Source organism: Epinephelus fuscoguttatus, linkage group LG19 (assembly GCF_011397635.1).
Source record: "Epinephelus fuscoguttatus linkage group LG19, E.fuscoguttatus.final_Chr_v1".
Lineage (NCBI taxonomy): Eukaryota > Metazoa > Chordata > Actinopteri > Perciformes > Serranidae > Epinephelus > Epinephelus fuscoguttatus.
Window position 1 is genome coordinate 22102779 of NC_064770.1, and position 20501 is coordinate 22123279.

Below are 20501 nucleotides of genomic sequence, written 5' to 3' on the forward strand. Positions count from 1 at the left end.
ACTCCAAACGCTCTTCAGCTGCTAAATGGTTCACTATGTTCAGTAAATAGTTGCTAACTTCATCTGTTATCTAGTGCTGGGAAGGCAGAATATTATGGAGCACAAGAGTGGTCAGAGAAAAAAAATGACGAAATGAATTTGAGTTGCTCCAGCTGTTAGATGAAGATCCATTTCTGAAGCTAATCTCCTCGCAGCAGGGACTGAGGCAGATGGGCTGCAGGATGAGCTGTGCTGGCTCTCTGTGTATACACATATCCCACACACAAATGAACCAAAACCCAGGAACTATATATTTAAATTGAGGTAATGAATTATATCTCGTGTGCATGAATTAATAAATTGTGGCCTCAGTTTATTTTTTTTAGTTTATCTATAGCCATCCAAGGTGTATAGTTGATTTATCAGGGTTTTTTTTGCAAGGATGAAAACAACTGCTAAAAGAGGCTGACGAAGGTGAATTAAAACTGCTAGGTCCAACTTGCACAACCACATCAGTTGTGTGTTTCTATGTGTGAATATGACCCATAGGTCCAAAAAACATGTTTTTAACATCTGCCCCAAGGGTACATACAGAATTTGGTAAGCGAGCATTTATGTATGCAGCTCCCTATATGTAAAATCTTCTGCAGGAGGACTTAAAGTTGCACTCTTTGGTTCCTCTTGGCAGTTTCAAAGCACTGTTGCAGGATTTTTATACACAATCGCCATATGCCGATGTCACGGTGTGTCTTAGCTGGTATTTGTAATCATGTGTAGTTGCTATTTTTGTTTATTTCTAGTATATATTATCATACTTTTTGGCTTTTCTTTGTAGTAATCTTACTTTGTGTTTTATATTGCTTGTTTTAGAGCTTTACGTTTTTATTCTGTATTCTTGTTCTATGTTGTCTGTCTTGTCCTGGACACTCTTGAAAAGAGATTTTTTTTTTTATCTCAAGAGGTTTTTCTGGTTAAATAAAGATTAAATTAATAAATAAATGAATAGGAGCATTTCCTAAATTAGTGCACCTACTGGTGGACAACAGATTAGCTTCTGTATGTTTTAAACAAGTGGGTAACGTTGTGAAATGGTCACAGTTGCGCCAAAACTACGTGGTTAGATTTAGAAAAAAAGATGATTGGCTTAAAATAAGAACATTTGTTATGTAATATATCTCACATCACATATGTCTCATGAAACCACTCAAAAAACGCACTGTAAATCATGTTATATATGCCGACATACTATATTTCGCACACAGGACACAAACACCTGTGTCCTGGATGAAAGTCCAGCTTGTTTGACCTATCTACCTCTGTTGCCTTTATTATACGGCATGTGACTTCCTCCCCTGCCCCCATAGAAATTACTATGGCCACTTGAGGTTGCCGTGTAACAAAATAATGTAAATATGGGTTAATTTCTCCTCGTCAAAACAAATTATGTGATCGTATTTTGGAGGACAGTCCCATCAAAACAGCAAACTTGCAGTAAAACAATTAAATCAGCGATGCTAAACTGCTTTGTACCTTTTGGGGAAACTGCTGAGTTAGGTAATAATTATATGAGGATTCATCCTATGAGTGATTGCTTTTACAGCATATGTAGCAATTTTCTGACGTACTGTAGATAGGAAAATATTTATCAGCTCAGCTTTAATATCCTATACATCATGCTGAATTTCACTGACATTACACAACATGTAGGATTTTCCATTTCTTTGTGTGTAATGCAAACACACTTCCTTTTTTCCTATAGAGAAAGGGGCAAATGGAAAACTTTGGGTGTTCATGCTGATAAGTGAGATGACTAAAATCATTGTTCATGAAAACAACGAAACATAATTTCAAAATTCCGGGGCAAACCAAACAAACAAGTATGTCATGACAGGGTAATTATTTGTTGGGTAAAATGACACAATCATAAAAACACGCCAGATGTTACTCGCAGCAAAACAAGTGATGAAATATCTGAACTTTCCCTCTTTTCCTTCTGGTGATTACATTACCATAAGCACGTAACTTGGAACTGGATTACTAGTGGATGAATCACACAGTTGCTGTACAGCGCTCTCCTGTGTTGGACTAAACAGTGCTATGAGTTTGTACAGTCCTCATCCATGAGTGCATGTGGAAAAGTCATTTCAAAATATACACAGAGATCATGTAATCATCAGCTGGAACAACCAATCAATCACCTTTTGTCATGTCATGCTTCAGGGCACCCACAGTCAGCTGCGCTTCTCAGAAACCTGAGTCATTGTATGTTTTGTATGGCTGTTTTATTTGCCACCTGTCCAGGCATGTACGCCCGCATGTTGTCAAAGTGCAGCTGTCAGTCTTGTTTTAAGACTCGAGACAGTCTGGTGAAGACATAATCGCTTGGTAAGATTCCATGATTCATGAAGAGGAAACTGCTATCATCCTCAATCAAACCCCTGTAAACACACACCCATTCACATTCAGTACGTTATCTGATGATGCTAAATGGAGGCAACATGTTTGAAGTTTGTTGTTTTCACTCTGTTGGGGAGAAGTGTGAGAATAACTGTGACTTTTAAACTATGTCACATGGGAGGATGTTAACTTAGGATAACCAGACTTGGATTATTTTCACAAGCCACAACACTGCATCGACAACACAGTGACACATGAGCATGAGATCAGGGCAGATGCCTTGTTGATTAAAGGAATAGCTCAACATTTTGGAAAACAGGCTGATTTGCTTAGGAGAGTCATATGAGAAGATCAATGCTACTCATATTTACCTGCTGAGTATAAGGCTACAGCAAGTAGCAGGTTAGCTTAGCTTAGCACAGAGACTGGAAACAGGGGCAAACAGGTAGCCTGGTTCTAGCTGAAGGTAATAAAATCTGCCATATCAACACCTCTAAAGCTCTCTCGTTAACATGTTAAATCATGGTGGAGACCAGTTGTCAGGCAACTAGCAGATATTATTTCTAATCCGGGACATAAAACTTATTAACACCTTGGTTTTAGAATAAATAGACAAAGCATATCAGGTTGTGAGGTGTTTTAAGGTGGATTTTGTTAAGAACCAGGCTAGCTGAAATGTCCTGCATATTTCCAGTTTGAGTGGAGCTTTAAATCAGTCTGATGAGTCATTTACCTTGGCCACATTTAAGATAAGAAAATAAATATTTTACTGATCCCCGAGGGGAAATTTTGACACTTAACAGTTGTTCTTACTGGTTTACTGTATGTAAGCATGGATAAATTACAATAAAATAGAAAGAACATACATAACATATAAGAAATATGTACAAATATGTGTACCATACTACAATTGTGTTAAGTATAAATGCAAGAATGGAATAAATATGAATTAAATCAGTATTAAATAAGAAAACGGTATTGGAGAAATGAATAACTTCACAATGTTTTGTTGTATTATTGTAAATAATAAATAAATGATGGGGTTATAAATGCTGAGGGGTGACACAAGTCCAAAGGTCAGTCTATTGACTCAGAGTGTCTGGCACTGAGGGAGGGGTCGAGAAGTCTAATGGCCACAGGCAGAAGTGACTTCCTGTGGCACTGTGTGGTGTATCTCAGAGGAATAAGTCCTGCACTAAGTGTATTCCTGTGCTTCTGTTACACTTGTCATTTTATGTGTCTCATATCTGGATAAACTCCAGGTTGGGACTTATACTTTCTGATGCTGTTGAGAAGAACAAAGTGCTGACACACACAGAAAATGATGTAGAAATCATTTTTTTATTTGCCTAAAGAACAGGAAAGTATACTTGAATTAGCTAGCTAATTAACAAAGATTAATGAAAAAAATCACATGGATAATAAAGTAGCATCGTGATTCATTCAAAACAAGCAGATAAATTGATCAGATGTGAGAAATACTAAGCCTCACCCTGGTGTTGGATCAGACATACCCTGGCCTCACCACAAAGCGGTAGGTGTACTGGTCATCAGGACAGGGGTAGGCAAGAACCTGGGCATTACTCACATAGGTGAGAGAGTCCTTGAAGTCCTGAACCTGACAGATGTACTTGCCTTGGCACATGAGCAGGAGACGGTTACGAAAGAGGATGTTGCTCCACTTGGTTAGGCTGTTTTGGGAAGTCAGCCTTGCTGCTGGGAACGACTCGCACCTCACGCCTCGCTGTGAACATTCTTGTTGGTTTTTGAAGAAAGTTGCATCCCAGCGAATGTTGTTGTTCTTAAAGATCAGGCTGTTATGGATAGGTGTGTCGAGTGACTTGGTTGGGATTTGATCGTACCTACCATGGTAATACATCCCGGAATATCCATATGGATTGCGGATGTGCTCAGCAGTTATATCAGTGCTCCATGGCTTGGCGGTGTAGATCCTGGGCTGGTAATCTTCATCTTCTCTGTTGAACTTTGGGTTTGACTGCAGGTTGCTGAAAAGCAGAACATTGAACTGGAACGCTTTCAAGATGTTTTCATGATACGTAATCCTATGGGTGCTGTAGAGAGAAGAGTTGAACTGCAGGTTATACAGTGCCTCCACAGGGATCATAGGGAAACGAATGCGACTCAGTAGGTTAACTTGTGTTTCCAAACTGGTGGAGTTGGTCTTCTCTGTGATCCAGCTCTCCACAGTCTGAAGCAGAAAATATTCATCCGGCACAACCAGGTCTGAGCGGAGTAGAAGGGATCCAAGGAGCTCAACGGAGAGGTGGAACCAAGCAGGGGACGTGGTCAGATTTTGGAAGTTCCAGGCCATATACTGCAGACAGTCCTCCTGGAGGACCAAGTCCCCAGTCTCCTCTGCGTATTCGTAAAGAGACACCTGGGTGTGGAACGATTCGTCCTCTGGGATGATTTTAGAGAACAGCCGGGCTGTGTCATCCATCAGATGCTTCACCCCAAACTTATAAGCCATCCAGTGGAGGCACTGCACAGAAGAGAAGTCCACATCCACCTTGCGGGTGTAAATGTACCTATTGAGATTGGAGAGTACTTATTAGATTTTTTATGATGTTGTAGATTTGTCTTTATATCTAAATGTTTACAGAACAAATGGGTGATATATGTAAATCCTGTATCCTAAAGGTCTAGTGTGTAGGATTTAGTGGGGTAGAATGGCAGAAATGGAATATGGCCCCGATCACACAGGAAGCGTTTTAGCAACTGGAGGTGCCTTTTAAAAATTGTTTTTAATGAGAATTGGGCCTTCTCTGGTGGCCACAACAGCAAGTTTACAGTTGGTAAACAATGGAGGAGAGACTGGTCGTAGAGGTTGCTCAATACCCAGAGCAATAACACAAGCCTAAGATGCCAACCTAAGATATGCCTGGAAACAGCCATCATGGAGGCAAAGCTCCTGGACCAACTGGTGGTACTCCCCGTGATCCACCCTCTTTTTTAGAGTCTCATGTACCCACACAGATCTCTGTTTCCCTGTGCACAACAAACTATTTGCTGACAGCCTCTCACCCTCAACCAGAGCCAGAGGAAGTACCATCTGCCTGTAATTTTAGTAACTAGTGACTAATTACTGTGAAATGAAAAATAAATTGATCACATGGGAAGGATAGTGCAAGGATGCGCCTCGTGTTTTGCAGCCTGTGAAACGCTTTCTGTGTGATCAGGGCCTAAGTATGTTTTCTTTAGTGTGTAATCACCTGAAAAAAAGAATTGTTGTTTTTTTTTATAACCATAGAAGAAGCTGTTTATATTTACATAGGGAGCGAGTCCTCATCCACAGAGTCTGCCATATTGCACTGCCATGTTTCTCCAGTTGCCCAAAATGGACAAACCAAACACTGGCTCTAGATAAGGCTCTTTGTGTTTTTTGTGTTGGCCACCGTAGTTAGCAGGCCCTCCGCGACAAGCAGTGTCAAAAAAACCCACTACTTTATTTGGTGTTTTTATTGATTTAAATCACCAATTCTATTTGTTTTGGAGAGGAAGAGACCTCTGAGAATGATTTGGCTCATGGTAAAAAAAAACTCCTGAACAAAGAACATTGAAAGAATTCTGACCTATAAAAGTTTAATCTTGTTGCAAACTGCAATCCTCACCACTAGATGTCACTAAATCCCCCTAAATCTTACACACTGTTGCTTTAAATCAATAGTTGTTTACCTGATAAAGGTGGTGAAGTGTGGTTGGCAAGACTGGCGGATGTTGACAGTGATGTTGGTGATCCCCTCTGAGGCATTGAAGAGTGGGTACTGTGAGAGGATCATTTTGTGCGCGCAAATCTTTGTCTCATGCATCTCCAGGGTCTTATCCTCTTGTCTGTTTCCAGTAGGACTCTGGACCAGGATCAGGAAGTCACAGCCGCTCCCGCTGTCAAAGATTTGGCCGAGGTCATCAGACAGACTGATGCTGTGGTCCACGGAGTGTATGGAATCACTGATGGTCATGTTTGTACCTGGAATCACAAATCATTGAATCCATTAACATTTGACAGAGCACGGAGAGCATGAAGACCGTTTAGATACGTACTGCCTGTTTCACAGATAACTCCGACATCCTCTTTGTGGCTGCAGTCAGTTTCTCCCCAGCTTTTGAAAGCACATGTAACCAGAAGCTTCTCTGTGCCCTTGCATGTCAGCTCATCCAGCCAAATCGGTCCAGACACTATCATGTAAAATGAAAGGGAATACATTCGTCAATGTGGCAGTAACACATCATGCAGTGGCCTTTTTGGCGGCTGAATTGGTGGTGTTAGTGCCAAATCACTGCTCTTCAATCATTACAATAATGTCACTGCCCTCTGGTGGGGAATAAACGGCAGTAAAGGGCACCTGTCCCATAGTTCCTCCCGATGACAACAGATTTGGCTCCGGGGAAGCGAAGCTGACGACACACCACCTGGGCCTCAGCCATGTCCCAGCCATCGTCACACACCGTTCCCCATTTGCCATCATGGTAGACTTCCACACGGCCCTCAGAAACAGTGCCGCCAAACAGCCTCACATCACCCTCCTGCTGCACAGGGTTACTCTCTATGACTCTTCCTGCAAACACAGGTGTAGGATATTAACCAAGGTCATGAGAGCTGAAAGGTTATACAAACATTCGCATAACCTACAGTCTGTGTTGAAAGTGCATGATCAGAATATATGTGTAAAATGTAGGCATTGCATTGTATACAGTCGTACATTAAAAACCAGTTAGACTGTTTCCTTTCAGTACAATTAATTTCAAGCAAAAGTGTTCACACAAATGAGATATATTTCACATGACTTACTGAATAGATTGAATTTCAATGCGCTAGAGACATGGAGAAGTAGCAGAAGCCCCAGAGTGACTATGTTTCCGTGCACAGGCATTTCCAAACACCAGTGTAGGACTCTGACACACACAGACAATGACAAAAAAGAGGTAATGTGAGAAATATGTTCTTCATTACTTCACAATTTAAAGGAACAGTGTGTACGATTTAAAGAGATTTATTGGTGTCAAGCGTTGAGGATTGCAGATTTCAACCAAGTGGAACTTGTCCTGATTAGAATTCCCTAAGTGTGCGTTGTTCAGGAGGATTTTACGGGAATCAAATTATCCGCAGATGTCTCCTCCTCTCCAAAAGAAATGGGCCGGGTGATTAAAACTAGCAAAAACACCTAATGTTACCTAACCTATAATGTTATAAATCAGTGTTTCTTTCATGCTGTTTGGCACGTCGCAGACGAGGCTGACTAACTACGGTGGCTGACACGAAAACGCAAATGGCCCTATTTGGACCCAGTGTGTGGTTTGTCTGCTCGGAACTACTGTAGAAACGTGGCGCAACATGGCAATCATCAACAATTCCTGAAGATGAGGGCGCACTCCCTATGTAGATAAAAACGGCTCATTCTAAGGTAATGAAAACACGACGATTCCTATTTCTGGGTAGACTTAAGAAAGCACACGCATTATATTTTATTCCATTCTACCAATATATCCACCTAAATCTTACACACTTTAAGAATATTCTTTGAATTACTGGGATGTTAACAGGACTGTCTGCAAACTGTCTTTTTGTATTTAAATCAACGCATTTATTGCTTCAAAGGGAAAACATAAACCTACATTAAAATGGAATTTAATTTATTTTAACTGACTATACTAAACATGTGCATTAAAAGTCAAAAGGTCAAACTTAAAAGTCAAAATATGCTAACTTTTTAAATATAATAAAACTACATTACCTTCTTCCCCTCTGGTGATGAAGCACTGTCGTCCAAAAATGTGCTTCTCCCTTTTGGAGTCTGTGACACAAATCTCACCCCTTTTAAAGTAAAAAACAAAGGCTCACTTCTCCATTCCCTGCTGCTTTCCCGAGTTTCGATTCGGGTGAAAGCAATTTCATTGTTTTGCAAACTGCTCCTGTTGCAACTTGTTTGAGGACAAGGTTCAGGTTTCATTTAACTGTTTTTTTAAAAAAAAAAAAAAAAAAAAAAAAGCCCATGTGTGAATGAAACGACAAGACACAGGAAATAGGAATCAAGATTTTTACTCAAGTCATCCCACCAAAAACATCACATAATTCATTTTTCACCAAAATGTCCTTCAAACATTGAGTTTCATGAGGAATAAAAACAGGCCTTAAGTTATTTCACTGAAAATAGCATGTTCGGTGTGTATAGGATGATGTTTAAAATGGAGCAAAGGGGGAAGATAACCTTTGACCTTTTGAGAGTGTACAGTATGTGCATGAAAACATATGCTTCAGGAAAAGAAATCACAGTCTGATAAATCAATCTTTTGTACATTCATTATAAGGAAGGCTACAGTACTGTTGAGGGCCACATTTGTCCTGGGAGGGAGATGATCCACCACGAGACATGCTGGCTTTGTTTGCGTTGACTGGCACTTTCTCAAAACCCAAAGCGGGACCGTGTTTTTCAGTGTCAGCCCATGGTTCTTTTATGTGTACTGAAGATGATCCTCTACGGGTTGGAGTTGTGTCTCAATGAGAGGAAGCAGCGAGTACAGTAACTTCAACAGTGACTGAATTGTAAACAAAATAGAACAACAGTGCAGTGGCCTCAAGAGCGAGTCTCTAAGTCTATATGAACTCTAAGCCCTCGTATTTCACGTCCCCGATCTTGGTTTCAGGTAAAAGGATGCGTCCGTCAAGCGTGAAGGCCATGATGTACGTGGCGATCTTACCGGCGTCCTCCTCTGACTTGAGAGCCAGAATGATCTGGTCGTCAGTGTTGGGGACGAACTTGAAAGAGGAGAATCCGTGAGTGGGGTTGAGCTGACCCACCCGACTTACAATGATGTCTTTGAAATCTGGCGAGCAGCTGAGGGCAAGGTTCGTGCCGCGGCGCTCATCCGCCGTCTCCTCGTAGCGCTCATTGCTGGCGCGGCGAGGGAGGAAAAACCAGCGCTGCAGGGTGTCGCTCCATGCTGCAGATTCGTGGATGAGATACCCTGCGGAGATTCAGACGTAAAGGGTAAACAGCAGGAAACAAACGGAAGCAATCGTAAGCGAGACCAGATTCACATCCTCACCTGGAGGCTCTATTCCTGCAGCAGACTTGAGAGATTGGTACTTGGGAACCCAGTTTTCATGTCGTACATCCCCTCTGAAGCCCACTACTTTCACCCACTCTGGGTTGTTGTTGACGAACTCCCCCTCGGTGGTGGTCCACTCTTTCCCCAGACCGCCAACGTACAGGTGCTTGTCTTTCACCGCCAGCCACTCAGCTTTGAACCCTACCAGGAGAAGGTAAAAGTGGCATTAAACACATAAAAGTACTTGATTACAAGCAAGAGTTCTGCATTTCAGTTTAAGTACAAAAGTATAATGAGTAGAATACACTTCAAGTATCGGTAAAAGTACTCATAATGCTTTGATTGATTTTTAACAGTGAAGTGGAAATTTTGTCTTCTTAATGCATATGCTTGTATTGTTTCATTCTTCCCATGTGCCTGTAAGTGTGTGACCTTTGCATTCACCTTTTGTATCCATCTGTTGATACTTGACATCATCAAGAGATTTACATTCACTATAATCTCGCCTTCAAAGACAGTCCGTTGACTGTCTAACAGATACAGCCGATTACCTAACATGTTGCTACAGGTATGTTCCTTTAGCCCAAGAATGCTACAATTGATTTCTCATCATCTTGTCGTCTGAGTGTAGGTATAAAGATGCCCTGTATTCACTGTTCTGGGCGCAACCTCAATCTATAGAGACTAAACTCTCATGCACAAAGCTATTCAGTTATTGCTCGCTGACGCCCAAGCAGATCGGCTAAAAACTGCCACAACAACAGTTAACTAGTAAGGCCTTTGCACACTGAGACCATTTTATTTGTCTGAAATTGTTGCACGACTAAAAATAAATAGGACCTCACATTGTGTCAATTACGATGCACAATGGTCTGAAACGTTTGTCCGTGATTGAAATTTTTCGCAACAGGTTCGATTTTCTGCATTTTTCGCAGCCGTCAGAAGCCTTTAGTGATGTTCGACCAAGAATCAGTGAGGAAAATGTGGCGGCGGGACACATCAACGACAAGACACATGAACGGGACGCTCAGAATCATTTCATAACTCAGACAGCTACTTTCAACAGGTCAGACAGTAATACACAGGTGGATGATGATGATGATGAAGAGGATGTAAACTGCAAACAGAATGTGCAGACTGAGACAGAGGACAGCTCCGCCGCTTCACGCAGCTGCGGCGCCAAATGAAAGACAGGGAGGGAGTGATGACAGCCGGATAGGTAACTCCAGTGGAGAGAAGCAAAGGAGGAAATGTGTCTTTTCATTTTTACAACGAATAGTACAATAAAACGTATCGGAATCAGTGTGTAAAGTTTCTGTGCGTAGTAATATTTTTTTTCGGATGACGGATTAAAAAACACACCCGAAAAACACTGGACTCAGTGTGCAAAGGCCTTTAATCTGTAAAATTTCCTTTCTCCTTATCAGCCAATATTGGCCTACACATTAAGATCAGAATTTTTGACTCCCTGATGTGAGTATTGGCCCCAAAGATCCAGTTATCATCGGGCTCTATGGTATATGCATATGTAGCTATCTCAAACTAAGGGTCAGGCTGCTCCAAACGGTCACAGGATGAACCTGAGGTGTTGTGAGGTGACCAGAAGTTGTTCTAAATAAAATTTATGTCCATTTCTTTCTTCTTTGCTTTTAGTGAATTAATGGATAATTGTACCTCTTTGGACCCTGGGCAGTTATTTAAATGAAACCATCTGAAAAGATTAAAAGGGTATATGTATAAGTGACGAACGGAGACAACTATTTTGAAATTGTTCAAGTATTGAGAGATGGCTGCAGCTCATCACCAGAAAAAAGGCTGCAATATAACCCTTTGGGGCCTTAACGCACCGTCAAAGCGCGTCCACTAAAAGTGCTTGTTTTTGCCACTGATAGGCTCAGGTTGTTAGTAGAAATGTCTGACATTATGTGAAGGACTCTATGGAGAAATTAAAGCCTTTTTTTTAATCTTTTGCTTGATTTGGTCTGTTTGTCGTTGTCTCGGTCAACGAGAAGACTCATTCTGAAATCTCGCAGACTTCTCCATGTTGTCGAAAACAGCAAAACAGTCAGTCAACTCTTTCTGGCGCTCCTCCCTCCAACTCTCTCAGTAACGTTTCCACCGTCGTCTTATTGCAACAGGTAAGCTCTCAAAGACTTCAGAACAAGACTTCTCCTTGAGCAAGACTTGGCTACATATGACAACAAACAGACCGGATCAAGCGTACGTATACTGACGGTGCGATATTGCCCCAGTTGTGAAACATTAAAGTTTCCCTTTAAAACTAAAAAAAATAGCGAGTAAAAAAAGCTGTCAAAAAACGCAGTGGGAAAATGGAAATAATCAAGTACAATAATGTATTACAGTATATATGAGTGGAGTGTAATGCCAACCTTTGGCAACGCCGCCATCGCCATCAGGTAGGATGACCCAAGGCACAATCTTGTCACCGTCAATGTGGTAGACAACGCCCGTCCTGTCATCGACACTGTAGAGCTTCCCGTTGAACGCCACCAGGTCAGACAGCTCCATTCCCCTGCCCTTCTCCGACAGGTGGCTTTCCAGCACCACCCTGTCTGCATCCCATTCAACTGCTATCTTGTCGCCACTTTGGGACACCAACAGGTGCCCCCGCCGCATGTAGCTGAACCACGTCAGCTTCTTGTCACTACGAGAGTCTGTGTCCAGGTCGGCGATGACCCCAATGCGGTAGCGGGTGCCCTGCAGCGTGTGCTCAGGCGGACTGAGAGGGTAGGTGTCGTTGTAACTGGAATCGGACCGCTGGGTGTCACTGCGACTACCCCTCCAGCCGTGCGAGTCATAAGAGCGGGGGCCTAGGCTTGAGTTTAAGTGCATGAAGAGCAGAAGAAGCAGGGCCAGGGAGCCAGCCACCGCCACGATGGGCCTCCATTTAAGGCGGAAACGTGGGTCAGTGGTGTTGGCCATAGAAGCCAACATCGGGAGGCCTCCGACAGAGATACGCAGGGTGTTCATGGGCTCATTTTGCTCCAGTCGAGTGAAGCCTGGGGGAGCAGGCATGGAGGACGGAGGCCTGGGGAGACCTGAAGAAAAAAAGGAAAGAGACGGTCAGTCATGTGCACTAGTTCAAGACAAAACAGGGCAGCAGACCTGTCCTTTTATCTGTTTTGAGTATTTTAATACAAAATCTCTCTTTTTATTTTCCTGTAAAACATGAAAATATTCTGACCCTCCCCTGAATTCATGTTGTCCTTGTCACTCTCCTCCTCTGTGTGTGTTTGTTTCTTTTTCTCTATCTGTGTGAACTGTCTGCTTGAGCTTTGCCTCTTGTGTGTTTGTATATTTTGTCCCCTTTCTAGGTTCCCATGGTGAAGAGGAGGTTGTGGGACTCAGATCCTATCTGTTTGGTGTTTGCCTGTTACAATTCAAGTCATCCTGATTGTCTATACTGTAATTTTACTATGGTGGTGTATTCTGTACACATGGCATCCACTGCACGTCTGGCTGTCCATTTTGGAAGAGGGGTCCCTCCTTTGTTGCTCTTCCCATTATATTTACCCTGTTAAAGTGGAAATATAAAGTTTTTTGATTTAACTTATCTTAATAAAATAAAATATTGATTGTCCAATGTAATGGTTTTAGAAAAATGAGAGCACTGACATTTAAATTGATTCCCTGTAAGATCTCCTGGGAAAATCAAGGCATAATTTATGGCACAAACATAAGCGTATCAACCACTGTGCAACCACAAGAGGAAGAGGAGAGTGCTTTTGTTTTCCCCAGTAGCTATAGGTAACTAACCCCAGTTACCAAGGAGTATCGGTGTAAGTTAACAGTTACTGTAAGCTACTCCTGTTGAGTTGCCTCTGAGTGAATTTAAGTTCCCTCTGGTAAGCAGGTACGCAGTATGTATGTTTGGGGCATTTATTGTGAAAGGTTAGAATTCAGGCAAGTTGATCAATCCCTGTGAATTCTGCGTGACCCTGCAATTTTGCCCAGTCATTGCAACTTTTCTGCAAATTTGACCGATCGTCATAGTTTCTCCAATCATAAAAGTCAACAATGAAATGAGTCCAAATTCACTCCATTGTGGTACTGGAGATGCAGACGTGTGCAACATGAACATCTCGCATTAACCAACAAAATTTACTGCTGAAGATCATGCAAGGCAATTCCCTGAAACTGTTTTGCACCATGTGCAGCACTGTGGTGGAAGACAAATGAAAGTCATCAATTTGACACACACTTTTCTACTGAGAATAGCCTGACTGAGTTGACAACAGCAAAACGAATCTCCGCAACAGAGGCTGTTGCATCCAGAGCTAGGGCAAGGGCTGAAGGAATCATGGTGAGTTATTTTAAATATGTATGGTTAATGATAACGTCATAGTATAAATCACAAACTCAGAATATCCATCCTGGGGACAGCAGGCCAAGCAAAGCACCCCTAGATGTACCTCTCCGAGGCAACGCTTTCCAGCACCTCCCAGGCCAGATGAGATATGTTATCCCTCCAGCGTGTCCTGGGTCTGCCCCGGTGGGACATGTCTGGAAAACCTCTAACAGGAGGTGCCGAGGAGGCATCCTGATCAGATGCCTGAACTACCTCAGCTCACTCCTTTCGACGCGAAGGAGCAGCAGCTCTACTCTGAGCTCCCGTCGGATGTCTGAGCTCCAGCCACCCAACGGAGGAAACTCATTTCTGCCGCTTGTATCCATGATCTCATTCTTTTGGTCACTACACTGCTCGTGACCATAGGTGAGGTTTGGAACGTAGATGGACAAGTAAATCGAAAGCTTCGCCCTCTGGCTCAGCTCCCTCTTCATCATGACGGACCAGCACAGCGCCAGCATCACTGCAGACGCTGCAAAAAACTGTCGATCTATCTTGTGCTCTGCTCTACCCTCGCTCGCGAACAAGACCCCGAGATACTTGAACTCCCTCGCTTGAGGCAGTAACTCTCTCCCAACCTGGAGGTGGCAATCCACCAGAGAACCATGTCCTCTGATTTGAAGGTGCTGACTCTCATCCTGACCGCTTCACACTCAGCTGCAAACCACCCACTGAGTTATTCTCACTGGAGCAAGTTGCCTTTGATTTTTAATGAATTACACACACAAAAAACTAGAAGAATGTCATTTGTCTCAAAAGTCACACAGTACCGCTGCAATACAAAGAATGTATCCTCAAATACAGGTCGCCATTCAGGTTACACAGGATCATTTTTTCAGGGGCAAGCCACAGTAAGCTGAGCTGTATGGATACTTGTAGTTGTTTCGCCTGCTTTGCCCTGTGGGAAAGTAAGGGCTTGCTCTAAATCTAAAGAGCAATTAAATGCAAACAAATCTTTACACTATGGAAATAATCTGAAGACAAAATTCTTTCATACATTACTCTGACCCAACCTACAACAGCACATTTAGATAATAAAACTCAATCTAATCCTACTCACATACTCTCCATGAGCAGACTCTTGTTTGCCAGTCAAATCCTTAGTCCCAATGGCAGGCAGGTCATTCATATAAGCTTATATTTTCAGGACTATTTTAAATTGTGGTAGGAGCTCGCACAAATGAGCCTATACATGCCAGGTTAAACATTACACAACGGGAGGCAGGAAGCAGCTCAGTTTCAGGGTTGGGTGAATATCAGTTGGCCACCACAGTGACGTGTTAATGTAGTCGCTGGGAGGAGCCACGTCAGTGACATTAACAAGATGACAGCTGTGAACAGGTAAATCAGGTAATACAGTATCAGCCGGCTCGTGTAGCACATGCCACTGTCACATAAGTGCCAACAATTTTAGTAAGCAATCAAGTCACCTATCAAGCAGAAATCTCTGTCGTGATTCTTTTTTTGCTTTCTATCTGTGACAACTGAGAATCTTGTTCAAATAAAGACATTTGAAAAGATCCTGTTGGACTTTTGGCATTTAACAGACCAATAAAGAGATTAATGACAATAAATAGTGATCGACAGAAAACTAATACTATTTTAACCATACTATATAATACTACTATACTAATACTATTCAAACTATAAAAATGTCAAATAATTAAGGTTTCTAGCTTCTTAAAGGTGCCATTTTGGAGTGTTCGTTGGACGAAACAAGACATTTAAAGACACCACTTTGGGCTCTAGGAAATTATGAGGGATATTTTTCACTATTTTCCAACATCCAAAGATCCGGTGTGTAGGCTTTAGGTGGATATATTGGCAGAAATGGAATATTATGTAGTAAATATGTTTTCTTAAGTGTATAATCACCTAAAATAAGAACTATTGTGGGGTTTTTTTAACCTTAGCTGTTTATGTCTACATAGAAGGGTAGCAATGATATGAGATTTTCACAGTACAATAACCGCTGTTTCACAGTATCACAGTATTTTTTTTTTTTTTTTTTTATCCTGCTCTGTAGCACTTTGACAGTGCTAAAATGTAAGGTGCAATACAAATAAAATGTATTATTATTATTATTATTATTATTACAGAATTATTATTATCATGGTATGACCCTTAAAGGAATTAAAATGGACGGGTTATTCTTGGTCAAACAAACATTTTATTACCATATTTGAAACTTTAAACCATTTTTAATTCAAAGTATGTGGAAAAAAATCTCCCTTTTGAAAATTAGAGATTGAGATTTTCTGTCCAGCTGCTTTTTTTTCAATATCGTAGACAAGCAAATGTACACAATACCATATCTGTCAATTTTAATATCACGGTATACCTTGAAACCGGTATTGCAACCATGGGGAGCAGATCCTCGTTCATGGAGTCTACCACTGTTGCGCCACCATATTTCTACTGCAGCCCAGAACGGACACACCAAACATTGGCTGGTATCGTTTTCGTGACAGCCACCATTTCTCTGCGATGAGCAGCGTCGCAAAAACATCGAATTTTTAATGTAAAACTTCTTTATTCAGTGTTTTTACCTGTTTAAATCACCAGGTCTGTTCGTTTTTGGCAGGAAGAGGCCTCTGCGGATAATTTGGCTCCGGGTAAAAACCCTTTAAGCAATGAGCACTGAAGGAATCCTGACTGGTAGATCATGCTTGGTACGCGGGGGAAGTTTCATCTGGTTGCAATCTGCACTCCTCACTGCTAGACTGCCACTAAATCCTTCACACCGTTCCTTTTATAGACTTAATATAACTCAACTCAGATTGGGAGGTGATACAGATAATTCACTTTAGCACCTTGGTAGACAACAGGATTATGTGACACTTCAAGGAGAAAGCTCCCAAAAGTCATATTCCAAACAAGGGAAAACTGTTTTCCTATACTGATATCTGCTTAAATGCCCAGTAAACTGATTTGACCTTATACGTCTACATTTGAGGGGTCACCACCACCAAGCTCTGTAGAATAGAAAATGTGTGCAATCTACTTCTCACCAAATTCCAGGCAGGGACCTCTAAACTCAGCCTCTGGAGCCTCACATTCTGTGGCCTAAACATGGCTGCATTTCTCCGAAAGCAGAGCAGAGGCTGAAAGACTCTTTCATAAAAGGGGCCCGGAGCCAAACAGCAGTCCATTATGGCAGCAACATCAGGGCCCACACTCCGAGGCAAGAAAACTATCCCCTCTGAAACACACCAACAAGTGGCTGATACTAATGAACTTAAACAGATTCTGATTTTGCCCAAATCTCCTTCGCTGAAACAAATTCATTAAAAGCTTACCCCTTCGCCGCCTCCTGCCAGAACGCTGTCCTGGTGTCATCAGATTTACCTCACTGTTTTTAAAGCAGACCTCCACGGTCAGTCACAAGCTCTACCTGCTCGCAGATTATTTGTACTGCAACCATGACTAAGAGTTGTTACAAAGCTAGTGAACTTTAACTAGACTTGGAGGATTATGTTCCAGTCCAAAGGGTCAAACCTCACAGGAGGCCAGCGCAATCCATTAAGTTATCATCACAATAGCAACAAAGGGCCAGGAACCAGAGGTGAGGGAAGCACTCCTTACCTGCACAGTCACCTGTCCTGCATAAATAAGTGGAATGGTGCAAATCCCGCAGGCTGAAAAGAAGTTAAGAACAAACCTGCAGTCACTACAAGAATTTGTATCCAGCATGCAGTCAGAGAGGACTGAGGCCAGAGATCAGCCTGATAATACAGCGGTTACACAGTCAACAGGGACGCTACAGGAACACAAACTTTTAATTGCTTTTAGTTTAACTCCTTCTGGGCTTCAGTTCAACAATATTTTAGGAGTTCAAGAAGTTAATTATTAATCAACAAGCAACTTGTGAGCGTCGTAAAGTCGTCAAAGGTTTCAATAGTTTCAATTCAGTGTTGCACAATGAAATTACATAATATACACTGTAAGGTTGGGAGATATGGCGATATAGATGACGCGAGATGTTAGATATGTCAGAGATTTTGCCATGTAGTTTGTACTAGGCAGCTGTCCATTCAATTGAGTTATATTCGATTCAATTCAATAGAACTTCATTTATCCCAAAGGAAATTTTTGTGCCAGAGAATGCTTCAAATTACAGTTACTACTCATTTATTTACTCAGTTATTTCATCTCTAAATGCTTCTCAAATTAGTTTCCAAAAGTTTTTTTTTTTTCATATCACTACATTTTGCATCAATACTGCAATTTAAAATATGCTAATAGAATCACCAACCAATCATTTATTCTGTTGATAATTTAGTCAATAAAAGGTCCAAGATGACAAATACTGGTACAAATCCTTGAGATGTTCAATTGACAAAGATATAAAACAGTTAAAGGTAGAACATTTTCACATTTACGTGCATAGAACTGGTATTTTTGCTTAAAAATGTATTTAAATGCTTGATTGATTTTCAATACTGCTGCAAATTAATTGTCTGTTGACTAGCTTATCGATTCTTTGACCATTTGCTTCAGCTCTAATGAAGCATGAATTACTGACCATGCACCTTCTGAGTGACTCAAAGTGGCTCCCACAGCAGTCTAAGTTTGCTCAGTGGCGTGGCATAATGCACAACACGGAACAGCAGTCGTGTACAGTGTCTCCCTGAGAGTATGGACAGTTGTGTAACTGCACAAAGTCCTGTCCTGATACGAGCCCCTATCAGATGCCGGTGGCTCCCTGATGTGCAAATGTGAGTGTCTCTGCTCAGTGCTGCCAAAGAGGATGACATCTGGGGAGGTGGGCTTCAAAGGAAACAGATCAAGGACATAGAGAGAGTGTGTGAGGCCCATAAATAGCTGACTTGTTGCTGTAAGGCAGATTCCCAGAGCTCTGCATGTCAAGGCGCCCCCAAACAGATGTGAATTACACTGAGGGCTGGATTTTATGTGGTTTTTTTTTCAATGAGAAGATGCTGTGTGATAACAAGATGCACAATAGTGATACTGAAGTATTTTAAATTTAGTCTGCAGACCACTTGGAGCATCTCAGAGGCCCCAGGTGGGTCATTCCCACTTTGCTATTTACAGGCCCTTTATTCATAAACCAATAAAGTTCTGAGTAAAGTAGTTAAATATAGTATTCACTGACTGTAAGTGGGGGTATTTTGCTAATAAGGGGATCGATTTCAGGTGTCCCTCTCCCCCTGCACACACACAAACATCCCATCTGCACCTCCTGTGTGTGAGTGTTAGCTCCTGACCCTGTCCTGCCAGCAGCGCAGAGGTTAACACGGATGCCATCACAAATGGCTGCGTTCAGAGTCGAGCTGAAACCTTGTAACGTTGCTTCTTAACTCACCGCAGATGTTAGATGTTCAGCTCACGGTCCGCTGCCGGCTGTAGCTCAGGTGTCATTATTTTAAAGCCTCCGTCTTCGGCTCCTTTTCCTCCGTTCCCCGTTCACAAGAGAGCCGCTCATTACTTCCTGTATGTACTGATGACGACGGCAGCGTGCACTGTCTGCGCGCGGTGGATGCAAGAGGGTTAGTCAAACGGTGCCTTCGCGTGATGTGGGAAATTTGAAAACTGCGAAGCTGACACAAAATGTAAGCTAGAGCAGTGGTGTCCAACTGTGTCCTTTAAAGCAGGGATACTCAACTTGCTTTTTGGAGAGGAAATAATAATACAAATGTCATATCTGTAAAACACACAACGTTTAGAACAGAATAAATGACATCTAGCTCTATGAATTATTATATAAATGCTGAGAAATGTTTGATGTTAAAAGCTTGTGAGAAACGTGCACATTAGATTTGTGGGCAAATCACAGCATCCTTGAGCAGGTATGGTGTATGCAGGGGTGTTTTAAGGATGTGAGGGTTTGGGGGGCTCAGTCTGGACCTCTGTTAGGTTGTCCGAGGGTCAAATTTGGAAACCCTATGATGGCGAAGGAATGACCTGCCCTATTCTGCCTCTGAGTGGCTTGCACTGGTTGCCTTCACTGGTTGGATTGGTTAGGTTTAGGCAAGAAGAGCGGGATTGGTTAAGACTAAGGTAAGAATGCCATCCAAGGATTTGCAAATTCATGTCCTCAGGGGGTCTAATCCTGGCATTTTCTGTGGGTAAACAAGCTTTGTTTTGATGGCACCTTATTTACACTGCAAGTACAAAAAAACCTCCCAATGTGAATCAATTTATTTTCAGTGTGAATTAGAAAATGGTTTGCGGGCCACCTGGCACCCTGTCGCAGGCCAGGTTTGGTTGAGTATCACTGCCTTAAAGGACCCCTTTACTATCATTGAGTACACTGATGAGCCCTGACTATGTGACATGTTTTAAGGATATTTTATATTATATTGTATGCATGACTATAACAGTACAGACCAGCTGATAAACTGCATAACCAAATATTGAATAAAACAACTGCAGGATGTTTGTGTAAATTGAGCAGTTGGGATGAAATCTGAGCTGAAACAATTCTCTGTCTAAATTATGTTGGGGGTTTTTCAACAATTATACATAATTGATAGTCGTCTTTTTCAACAAATTAAGTCTTTCCCTGATGCTTGGCCATTGTTCTTTTTTCTCTTTTATTGTTTTAACTTCAGGAGGAGGCAGTTTACATAAGTGAAGGCTCTGTGGACATAACTTGTGTTCAGGTCGTCACTGTGCCCTTCATACTGTGAGGTTTTTTTAAGTTAATATCTTTAAAAAAATATCT

General features: G+C 41.8%; 2 protein-coding genes across 6 annotated transcripts; both read right to left on the reverse strand.

The window, feature by feature from the left end:
• Nucleotides 1–3698: 3698 nt before the first annotated feature.
• On the reverse strand, nucleotides 3699–8286 carry LOC125879881 (galectin-3-binding protein A-like). The gene is made up of 6 exons (XM_049561997.1): nucleotides 8130–8286; nucleotides 7187–7290; nucleotides 6741–6953; nucleotides 6439–6573; nucleotides 6073–6364; nucleotides 3699–4925 (listed from the first exon to the last, which is right to left on the reverse strand). Exons 2-6 carry the CDS (start codon nucleotides 7266–7268, stop codon nucleotides 3881–3883), a joined length of 1767 nt encoding a protein of 588 aa, XP_049417954.1. The 5' UTR covers nucleotides 7269–7290; nucleotides 8130–8286; the 3' UTR covers nucleotides 3699–3880.
• Nucleotides 8287–8418: 132 nt separating this feature from the next.
• cant1a (calcium activated nucleotidase 1a) lies at nucleotides 8419–19280 on the reverse strand. 5 transcript variants are annotated; one of them, XM_049561891.1, is made up of 5 exons: nucleotides 19140–19280; nucleotides 17399–17451; nucleotides 11835–12503; nucleotides 9442–9645; nucleotides 8419–9360 (listed from the first exon to the last, which is right to left on the reverse strand). In XM_049561891.1, the coding sequence occupies exons 3-5, from the start codon at nucleotides 12478–12480 to the stop codon at nucleotides 8990–8992; spliced, it is 1221 nt and encodes a 406-aa protein (XP_049417848.1). In that variant the 5' UTR covers nucleotides 12481–12503; nucleotides 17399–17451; nucleotides 19140–19280; the 3' UTR covers nucleotides 8419–8989. The 5 variants fall into 5 exon arrangements, with proteins under 5 accessions (XP_049417848.1, XP_049417849.1, XP_049417846.1 ...); XM_049561892.1 differs by lacking the exons at nucleotides 17399–17451; nucleotides 19140–19280 and adding exons at nucleotides 16825–17015; nucleotides 17113–17249; XM_049561889.1 differs by lacking the exon at nucleotides 17399–17451.
• Nucleotides 19281–20501: the final 1221 nt, after the last annotated feature.